The 11,346-nt window shown below is 36.6% G+C and overlaps 1 protein-coding gene across 1 annotated transcript in view; it reads right to left on the reverse strand.

Annotated features, from left to right (window-relative positions):
• Positions 1-221: 221 nt before the first annotated feature.
• HELB (helicase (DNA) B) overlaps positions 222-11,346 on the reverse strand; it is a 57,639-nt gene continuing 46,514 nt past the window's right edge. Inside the window, exons 4-14 of the mRNA XM_009887836.1 lie at positions 10,902-10,921; positions 9,120-9,995; positions 7,912-8,083; positions 7,007-7,148; positions 5,875-6,005; positions 4,747-4,831; positions 3,273-3,332; positions 2,475-2,679; positions 1,531-1,665; positions 818-1,262; positions 222-301 (exon numbers count right to left, since the gene is read on the reverse strand). Of these exons, the coding sequence (XP_009886138.1) occupies positions 222-301; positions 818-1,262; positions 1,531-1,665; positions 2,475-2,679; positions 3,273-3,332; positions 4,747-4,831; positions 5,875-6,005; positions 7,007-7,148; positions 7,912-8,083; positions 9,120-9,995; positions 10,902-10,921 (2,351 nt within the window). The remainder of the gene's footprint in view (positions 302-817; positions 1,263-1,530; positions 1,666-2,474; positions 2,680-3,272; positions 3,333-4,746; positions 4,832-5,874; positions 6,006-7,006; positions 7,149-7,911; positions 8,084-9,119; positions 9,996-10,901; positions 10,922-11,346) is intronic.

Here is an 11,346-nt window from a genome sequence, read left to right on the forward strand (position 1 = left end):
CAAAAGAACAATGTAATTTTTGATGACCAACACACCAAGAAATCTCCTACATAAGACAGATCACTGAAAATACAAAAGGCTTGCTTTAAAACAAGCTGTTCTTCATAGAACATGCAAATACAGGAAAACCTTTGAAAATCATCTGCGTACCCAGCTTTTACATTCCAAAAATCTTGAATGAAACAGGTTCAAGAAAGGTTCATGAAGGGGAGAGTTAATTGTCAGCTTTTGAAAAGCTTCCTAGGCGTTGGCTGTCCCAAAGTTAGATTCTTAAGTTTGGAAGACCCAAGTGGGGAATCTTCTATTGTTGTCTGTCAAAACAAAACAAAAGTGTTATCAAAATTTGAACCAGAACTAAAATACAGTAACCTCTTCAATAAAAGCTTTTTCCCCCATGACAGAGCTCAGAAATTAGATATAATGAAAAAATATCCATTAAGCACGTTTGACTGTATAAAAACCTATCTACTTCAATGATAAAATAATTATATATACATGTTTCACAGCAGTTCATCTCCTAAAACTTGACTTCTGTGCACAAAGAATAAGGTAACAAACCAACAGGCCAACAGACCACTGCAACTAGTAACAAGATGTATATATTTACTACTAGTGATGTAACTTATTTTTCCCTATTAGTCATATATTACTTTGGGAAAGTAGCTGCCAAATTTGACTGCTTCACCATCAACTACTGGTCATCTTGAAAATTATTAAATAAGTAATATTAAAACAATCGTAACAGTATCCAAGCCACTTGCAGTGCTGAAAGAGAGAGTGCAGAAGTTTGTTTTATGTTTTCTCAGTAAGGAGATACTTACAGAGGGTACTTCTGTAGCGTCCTCAGAATGCTCTGCAAGACTCTGTTGTCTTTTAGATGGACTTTGCTGCAAATTGCCTGTCTGTTCTTTATTAAAAACCGCTGACCTTTCCTGTTTAATCAAGCCAGCTAGAGTGGGGTCAGGAACACCCTGAGTTACAGAAACAGACAGAGACTCAACCTCTTGACTCTGCCAGTTCTTCATCAGGGGAGAGGAAGTTTGTTTGGGACAGTTGCTTCTTTCTGCGATTGCCTCTCTCAAAAATCTCTGTAAGCGAGTTTTTCTGGGCACGTTCTTGTTAGTGACTGCTCTCTTGAGGTGCCTCTCTTCAGCTATAACATAGACACGGCAGCGGCCTCTTGTCACGGCTGTGTACACGTGCTGCCAGTGCTGACGGCCAGGATTGCCAACTACGTAGACAACAGTTTTTTCTTCAGAACCCTGAAACGGTTAAGAATGCCTTATTAAATTAAGATCTCAGTAAGTAGTTATAAAAAAAAAAAAAAAAAAGGGACAGCTTACAAGAACAAGGAAGTTGGAGACAGCCAGGGACACTCTCAAGAGCATCTTCTATCCTGCATTCAAAGAATTTTAGTTTCAAGAGAGCTTCTCTTTCATGTGAAAATACAGTGCATTGGCAAGATAAATCCACAAGAAAGTTTTATCAGCTCATAGTGGGTTTTTTTGGTTTGTTTTTGGTTTTTTTTACCTGAAATGTGTGAATAGTTCTGGCCCAGGCGTGTTTTATATGACATAGCTTCTTCAGTGCCTTATACCGCACAGTGAAAGTGGAGCCGTACGTGCTGCTGATGGTCAATAAGCGCTGTTTATCAACTTCTACATCCTAAAGAAACAGAACAAGAACACTCAGCAAGTTCCTATCAGCAGTTTGATCAATGTCTGTACATTTGTGTGTGTCCATATCCTAGCTTTCCCTGAAAATACAATAGCTACAATGTCAACTGACTGAAATAGTTTTGGAAGACACTAAGCCCAAAAGATGGCTATCTTTCACTGAGCACCTTCAAGGAAAATAGTTTCACTGTACAGGACTCACCCCAACTCCTTCCGTTTAGCAAGAAAAATGCAGAAAACTTAGACCTATACCAGAGAGGCCATTTAACAATTTGTTGCCACACAGGGAGAAGAGCCTACTCTCCCCCACTAACCCTGCATGGTCCCCCTTTCCCATGCACAAATACTGACACTTTCACTGTACCTTCGGCTGAGTGAACTCAACGCCCTGAACCCAGCTGAAAAATACAGGGGGTTTTGTTGCTGTATTTTTCAGTCAGCTTAGTTTTCTGCTAGGGGAGAGTTCGAACTGTAACACCAGCTTTATTCTTTACTTAGAATTATGTTTCTACCTATATCCAAAACATAATGCATTTCAATTACAATACATTTGAGTATTTACACTGGACAGGAACAGACCAACTGACACAAAAATGACCATAGATTTTTATTTTTTTTTTTAATTCTCCATTCTGAGTCTGCCTCTTTCTTGCCTTTCACGTGATAGTTTAGCAGAAGAACTAGGTATATATTATGGACTAAAATTTTGAAGTATGCACTGTTTTGTTCGGGGGATTCAACAAGAACTGAATCAATTACCACTGTGTTTTTGTGCAAGTTCTTGCAGCAAGGACTCACCCGTGTTATGAAAAATATATCTCCATTGCATAGCCGTTTGTCCTCGTCAGCAGTCTCTGTAGTGAGGGAGGTTTGTCCACTTTTGCATTCATGGCAATTAGGATCCTCTCCGAAGCCACGGTCTGGCAAGAGATCCTTGAGATACGTATTCCGCATGCAGGAAATCTTGTCATCAATTTGAAATAAAAGTCGGTTTCTATGGTCTCTAGGTTAGAGAAAGAAAAAGGGAGAAATGTCATTACAAAGTACGCATTTACCATCTCTCAGTATTTCTTCTCTTTGCCCTCTCTATAGTTGGGCCAGATTAAAAGCCTTAAAAATGTTAAAATCAGTTAAGATAACTCACATTTAAAAGGGGGTTCTGGAACTTTTGTAAAATGTTTTGGTAAAAAACAGTAATATGGGTTTTTTTCAGGTTTTTTTCAGGTTTTTTTCAGGTTTTTTTCAGGTTTTTTTCAGGTTTTTTTCAGGTTTTTTTCAGGTTTTTTTCAGGTTTTTTTCAGGTTGCCTTTATGTCAATTTTAAATATTCAGCAGTAACTCAAAATCTTGGAATTCACATAATGACAATTTAAATGAAAGGCAAATGTTTATTTTATGTTACCTCTGTTCACAGTCCAGGATGAGATTAAAGAACCCATCAAAGAAAGGTTACTGTATAAATGATTTCTAACATAAATAATCAGATCTAGACAAATACTAAGTTTTAAAATTTTATCTTAGGTTGTTGGCCTGGCTGTAACACTTTCAAAAACAAAGTGAGATTGTTCACAGGAAAAACTGCAAAAAAATGGCTTACCTGGTTACGTGATTTGAATAGTGTTGGCAACAAAGTTCATTTATTAGATCGCAATCTTGCCTAAATCATACAAAACAAGAACATGAAAAAAATCATGGTGTGCTTAATGAATACAAAGCATACAAAAATTACATGCAATGTCACATTAGCATTTAATTAAAAAAACAATGGAAAAATCCCATCTTAGCTATGATGACCTTCCATCAACAATTAAAAGCAATCACTGATTCAGATTTTAGAGGATATGGCAGTAAAGTAACAGTTTTGTCCAAATAACATAGCAAGTGAAGCAAGGTTTTTTATCACATACCTAGATTTGATTTTAAGAGAAAGAACAAAACTAAAGAAAAATTAAAGCCTGGATATATTATTTCCTGTCTGTGGATGTATTAAAAATAGACAGAAAATTTATTTGCTTCTAGAAGACCTGGAATTTTAACATTTAAAATGCAGACAGAAGAATCTCACATGGAAATCGTTAATAACAGTATTGTAGCTGAACGCAGACTGAAGAAAAAAATTGATTGCAGAGTTACTCAGCAGTCACAACAAACAGGTGAACTAGCCAAAATTTATAAAATGCTTATTTGCACACTAGTAACCTGTAAGTAGTGGGTGTTTTTTAATTGCTGAGAAAAGGTTCTTCACAAATAAAAGTGTTCCTTAGCACAAGTGCAAGTTTATGAACTATTGGTACTACTGGACATTACATTTATCCCTTCACTGTTTCTGTGAGGCCACTCATACTATTCACACTCCTGTGACGGTTCGCATCATCAGTGATTACTAAACTTTACTATCTGTCTTGAAAGTGTTAAGAGCCCTACACCCCCCCACTTCTTAAATGATCAGTATTGTGCTTCCAAATATCCAAGCTGTAGGGACCTGCCACTGCGCAGCAGGAGCACTAATGCACATCAGACTATATGACTAAATCTGGCCCTCATCCCATGATCAAAATGCAAGTATCTTCTGTCATTAGAGACAATAGGTTAGGCATTCCATCACGCATCCTGGAATTCACCTCTGCCATGATGTTTGAATACAGACATTACATTGTATTTAGCGGGTTCCTCTTGCAGTCAAGCCCTCACCTTTCATTTCTGAAGAACACTGCACTGTTATCAAACACCAGAGCACAGGCTCTCAGAGAGTCTACTACAAAAACTGACTGCTTATGCCCATCCTTTGTTTCTTTACCATAAATAGTACAGATGAACACAAAGGCAGAAATCATGGTGCAAAGGCAGAAATCATGGTGCAAAATAACATTAAGCTTACAGAAAAAACAAGCAACTCTCTCTATAGAGAGACTGGGGGCAACGAGAAGGCATAGGAAAAGTCACCTGGCCTGTTTTCTCTCTAGCAATTTTGTGGTGTTGCCACTAGTCCCTCCAACTCAACACATTCAGCTATTTTTAGATTGTGACTGCTAGCAAGGATTTTTTCAATGTCTGCCTACATGCTCCATTACCTTCTGAAAGCAATGAACTGCGATTGTTTGGCATCCTGCAATCCCGGTCCTTTTTTAAGTAAAGTCCTTATGGCAGTTTGCAAATCTGATTTAGAAGACATAAAAGGTAAGGCATAAAAATATGCAGAACAAAATTTAAGAAAGAAAAACATAATTTGATATGAAATTGCCTTTCTTGCTTCAATGACATTTCAACTTATTTAAAACAAAACCCCTAAAATAAAACCCCCCAAAATATACATTCCCCCCAAAAAAGCCCCACACCACAAAACACCCACACATATACCCCCCCCCCAAAAGTATCATGCAGTTTTCCCACTGTTAAAATCTGAGAGACGAGTGATGTGTAAGGAGAGAAATTCTTATTTCTCTTTTAAAAGAGCTGCATAGAGCATATTTCACGCAAATTAAGATTTTGATACAGCATATTAAAGAGGTATGGAGAGAACATTTTTAAGCCACGGACCTATATATTTAGATTTCACAGAAGAAATCCATTTTTAGTATTCTGTTTGCTGAGTAAGTTATTATAGTAAGATAAGATGATAATATTCGCACTATATTTTTTCCCCACATCCCCCTTGAAGCTTTTTGATGCATATAAAGTAGAGGCCGCTCAATCCACTTATCCAATAAAGGTCAAAAAACCCCAAAACAGTGGCCTAACCCTGACCCCAAAACATTTTGAAAGAAATTATGGTGTCGCCTCTGCTTTCATTTTCCTAACTTGATTCTAGAGCTGTTAGAGCACATTCCTGTCCCAACACACCACCCTGTCACAGTTGCTGTTTACTCAAATGGTTCATCTCTGAAAAACTTAATCTTTTAAGGTTTGACAGCTCCAGCTACAACATAAAATGATGATCACATTTGATTACACCAATGGAAGCTGTATCACCCCCATTATAAAATCTGACTGGTGAGCTGGAGCTCTACGCGTATCCTTTGTACTGATGGGTCTTGCTGTGTGCACTTACAGAAGGCAAAACGTAAACTAAGAATCTAGTATTTAAATTTATACCACAAACAAAAACAGACTAAAATCTTCCCAAAACGTTAGTTCCAGCCAAATAGTCTATGCTTTATCAAAAGCAAAGTCGAGATCACAAACGGACTGGACCCACGTACTGTCACAACCCCCACCAGCAGGCAAAGCAATAAGAATGAATTTCTTCTCTGGGCTTAGCATTGTCATTTCCTCATTCCAATCAGAGACTTTCAGCACCTCATCAAATTCAGGAAGCTTCCGGTGAGAAATTCTTGACCAGAGCAGTGAAAGGAAAACAGAAAAGAAAAATTATTTCCAGTTAAAGGATTACAATGTATTGTCTGCATCAGCCTAAAGGTCACCATTTATAAATTTTTGGTCATCTACACCACATATACCAAAAACTCTTCCAAGCATAACTTAATTCCACATTTAAAAATGGGTAATTTATTCTCTAAACCCTTCAGCACTGCAGTAGATACTTAGCATTACCCATACAGTTTTTCTCATGGGAGCAGACTGGAGTAATACAGAAGTGTTATGCCCCCCAAAAAAGAGTGAGCATTTGTGAACTATTTTGCAGTTCTAGACATCTTGCAAATGTTCAGAATATTCTCAAATTCCAACCAACATCAAAAGGTCTTGGACACTCTGACCTAGATTTTGTTGTTTGAGGTTTAAAAAATAATTCACTGACAGTAAACAGGATTATTTCCCGACCAAGAGTAATGCAAATGCGGGAAACATTTAAAGATTCTAGGTATTAATACAGAAAAAAATATAAAGTAACTATGATTTAATGGCCTTTGACATCTAAATTCTCAATGTAATTCAGCCCGTTTTAGCTGTTGTCACACTTACCAGCAAGGTCTTTAAAGGTCTTTTTAGAGAAGCAATTGTAAGTCATTTCAGAAGACAAATTGATTTGTGTGTGCACAAGTCATTTGAAAACAACAGAGAGTATCTGATAGCGAAATATATCCCATAAAATTCAAGGGTATTCCAGCACACATTTTTTTTTGTCCAATATCTATATAAAATATATATTTTGTCCTATATATATATATATATACACACACTATATATATATTTGTGGGGGGGTTGTTGTTGGTTTGGGGGCTGGTTTGTTTTTAAAACCAGTGTTACTGATTTTGAATAAGAAACTGTAACAGAGGCAGTACTATAGAATCAAATCTGGGTGCACTACTATTTTGCAGGTAAAGGACCAGGCCTATTACAAGAATGCTTCTTACATACAAAACGAAATCCTACCTTGATGCATTATCTACAATTAGTTGCGATTCAGCTCTGTGATTAGTTCGCAGTTCCACAGAAAAGCCTCTTGATTTTAGACCCTCAAAGATATCAGCTAACATGTTTCCTGGCTCTATGCTTGGTAGCTGTCTAGTATCACCTAAACAGAACGCAAATTGCTATTTGTGAGAAGCAATAACAGAACATCTGTTAAAAACTGTCTTAAAAAAACCCCACTAGAATTAATAAATGCTCAACCCTCCACACAGTAACATGCTTCCTCAATACAATTCGCATGAAATGAAACTGTCAACAATTTAAGAAACTTTTTTGGGGGAATCAGACGGTAGTATAGTCTAAATTTTTCATATTCCTCACTCTAATACTTTACTAGCAGCTACAAATCACTGTATGATGAACACCAACAGTGATCACATCTTATTCAAACATAATGCCATAAATGTCATGCCAAAAAGCAAACCTTTGAGAAACCAGAAAATTGATTTTACACTTGTTTTCCTTTCTGAATGAAAAGGAGATGATCCTAACATTAAAACAACATGAAACCTCCCTTCTAACGTTTGTTTAATATGCTAACACTAGTTTCTTTAAGGATATCAGAAAAGTTTTCCAGCTGCAAGATGTAATAAGCTACTACATGGAAGTCATAAAACTTTCAGACAAAACACTGCTAAACAGAGAACAGAGATACTGATACTTTTTGACAGTTGAGATGGAAAACTCTTGAAGAGCCCAGTTTATCTCATCTGACCTTATGAATAAGCAGAAATATCCAAGTACAGAACAATGTAACATTCAGGGGCTTTTCAGAGACTCAGTGAGACCAGTGGCAGTTTTGATACTTACACTGTATATTATGTATTATTAAGTATTGTATAATACTATTTTTTTGTTTCACTTACCTAGAATAATAAGTTTGGCAAGCTGAGCATGCTCACACAAGAGTTTTAAAACTAAACTAAGAACATGTACAGACACCAAACTTCCTTCATCCACAATCAGAACCGTCACAGTAGAAAACTTCCATGGCTGTACTTGTTCACTCTGCCTCCACGATTTAAAACTATAGATGATCTACAAACAAATCAAAATAAATCAAGGTCTGATGCTAATCAATTGTCTTATAAAGGTATCCAGAGTGTGGTATCGTCTAATGTTGTATTTAGAGCTATTATCTGAAATTCTGAACTTAAACCTGTAAAGACTCAGAAGACTCAACTGTTCAGTCTCATTTTCCTCTTTGGTGAATACATTTCTAGCTGAGATTATCAACACTTACTTACATAAAAGCACAGAAATGCATCCTCCTTTTTTTTTTTTTTTTTTGCAGGGACCCTAAAGGATATAAGGTCAGCCATTAGGTTGCTCAGTAACAGAACACCTACTACTACAGCTTGATGACCTTAATAAATCCCCAACATTGCATGGAGAAGGGGAACAGGCAACTATCCAGTCCCCAAAGATAAAATTAGCCCACAGTACTTTTTATATTATTATAGTTTTGATTTATACAGCTTATTCCACAACTGCAACATCCTCTTGGCACCTTTCACTACCTAGGACAACAGAGACTTGACCTAAGTTTATTAACAAAGAGTTTGCTTTCTACTTTTTTCTAAAAAAAAAATCTACACAATATTTAGCAACAATTAAGAAAACACTATGAATGAAATTTATCTCATTATTAAATGCCAGGCTACTACTCTTTTTGTGCATATGCAGGTATCAGTATGATTGCTAGGCAACATGACACTAGAAAACAGCTCTGACATCTAGAAAGTATTTCCACTCTAAACTAAAAAAAAAAAAAAAAAATAAAAGAGAAGCTAAAAAGACCAGATGCCCTAGAAAGGCACAAATTTGAGATGTATTCAAGTAGGGAAAAAAAACAAAGTTACAGCAAATAATTAGTTTCAAATGATTGATTTATCATTCCCCAAAACGTAACAGTAAATTTAAAATGCTGACAAGCTACACCTAAGCATTAACAGCTACACATTTTATTAGAGAAGTTCAATAACAAGCTTTTTTTTTTTTTAAAAAACAAGAATGTACAGTGCCAAAAGGTCTTTCAGAACACAATTAAAAAAAAAAAAAAAGAAATCCTTACCTGATGCAGTGTATATGCAGGAAGCTTAGTTTTTTCACTCAAAAGGCTTGCCGCCCTCCCTGTAGGTGCAGTAAATAGTACATTCAAAACCTTTTTTGTGTACATATTCTCTAACTCCAAATTATGATCAAAGGTATTCCACTCCTCAGATGCATCCACGTCTTCTTCGAAGTCCTTAGAAGCAGCTTCCACTTCTTTTTCCATCTGCTTTAAGTGACGAAAAAGGCAGCTAACTATTGTACTTTTCCCACAGCCTCCTTTTCCACTTATGATTGTGACAGGATTAGAACAAATCTTTTCCAAGGCAATCACCTGATCTAAGTCTACCTCTGCTTTACTTTGGGTACCTGACATAGATCCCACTTCCTTTTCAAGAAAGTGATTTTCACAGGTGTGATTGTCCAGACTATTTTCCTTCAGATGTTCGATTTCACAAGACTGGGTAACATTCATTTTGTTATCTACCATTTCTCTTGATGTCTCAGAAACGTTAAGTATCTTTCTCACGTCAACATCCAGTTGCCACGAATGGTTTGACAGAAGGTCACCTATATACATTACAATGTCTTTTTCAGATTTGTAAAGATGAGGCAGAAACACCAGTTTTTTCTCCCTAATCACTATGTTCTGATCTTTCAAAAATTCAAGAGATTGCCAAGCATGCTCAATGGACATATCTGTAGATACAAAACGAGCCAATTCATCTTGATCTTCGTAAGTGTGTCCCATTTCTCTACACTTTTTCTTGAGTTGGTCATAAAGAATTAATGCATTCTTCTGCAAGTCAGGAATCTTCGAGAGGAGATGTTCACACTGACAGAAGGCGGCCCACGTTGCCTCGCAGTAAGAAAGGTTCAGTTCCCTATAGGTAATCTTCTCCCCAAAAAGAATGAAAGCAAACATATATTTACTTTAGATGTTAGCCTCTTGCTGAACAACATTCCTCTCAGTAAATACAAATTGCAATTCAGAAGGTGGAAGTCTACAGAAGTTCATGTATTTTTCATAATGTACAAAGTTATAATGCCTCTCAAGCTATAGGAAAGCAAGATACTTAAAAGTAAGATGGAATGATAATTCCTCTCAGTCACCCTTCTGTATAAAATGGAAAGTTTAAAAATCAAAAACCCGGCACAGAAATTTGGTATGAGGGAGAACTTGTGCACACCTGATTAGCACAATTTCAAGTAAAGGCACAAAAAAAAAAAAAAAAAAAGTAAAAACAGAGCATAGGAAAGGCATTAGCCAGAATACTGTACCCAGTTCTGAGCATGCTATTTCAAGAAATACACAATCTTTACAGAGACTACTGCACAATAGTGAAAGACTGAGATGTGCAAAAAAGATGAATGACTGAAGGAAAGAAAAATTAATTGGACTTGTTGAGCCTTAAGAGAAAAAGCTCAAGAGAGTCTTCAAGCAAAAAAAAAAAAACTGCAGTGAGAATGCAAGTCCTTGGTACAAGAAACAAGAGAGCAGCAAGTCTATATTGCATTAAGGAATAGTCAAACTGGACATCAGGAAAAGCTTTTTAAAGGAAAGGATGCGAAATACTGAGATATATTGGCTAGACTGCTGAATCTCTGAAATTGGAGGTCTTAAAGACAAGTCAGAGTATCTGTCAGTAAAAGCACTGGGGGCTGATGCAGAGGAATTAACTAACCACATTTCTGAACTCCTAAACTATAGCTCACATCTGAGGTAGAGGAGTGCTAAGGTGAGGTGCAGCAGCAAAGTTGCACAGCAAGCGCAGCAGAGGAAAACAGGAAGGTAAGCAGCAACTGCAAATCCCATTCTAAAGCAGGAGAACCACTAGACCAGATGACCACTTACAGAGTAACTGATCTACCTTACTATGAAAGCATAGATACGGTTCTATGTATTAAGAACAGAAAATCTCATTCACCGGCATAAAACCGAACAGGACAACTGAAGGTTTTAAATTAGCTTTCTTACTTTTGGCCTAATTACCTCAAGTATTTAGTTTTCCGTTCCTTGTAGAAAAGACTAAACAAATGGTTGTAACAAAACCACTTTTAAAATCTTCTGAGCTTAATTTATTGTAGACCAACTGGAAAAAACCCTTTGCTAAAACTGAGTCCAGTACATCATCCATTTCCAAATGAACTCAGCTTACCTCCTACAAATGCCCAGTTAATACACTGAACATAACTGAAACAGCACTGTATTCTAATGAAGCTCAAAAGAAACAAATCCCACACTTTTC

Source organism: Charadrius vociferus, unplaced genomic scaffold (genome assembly GCF_000708025.1).
Source record: "Charadrius vociferus isolate BGI_N301 unplaced genomic scaffold, ASM70802v2 scaffold125, whole genome shotgun sequence".
NCBI classification, from domain to species: Eukaryota; Metazoa; Chordata; class Aves; order Charadriiformes; family Charadriidae; genus Charadrius; species Charadrius vociferus.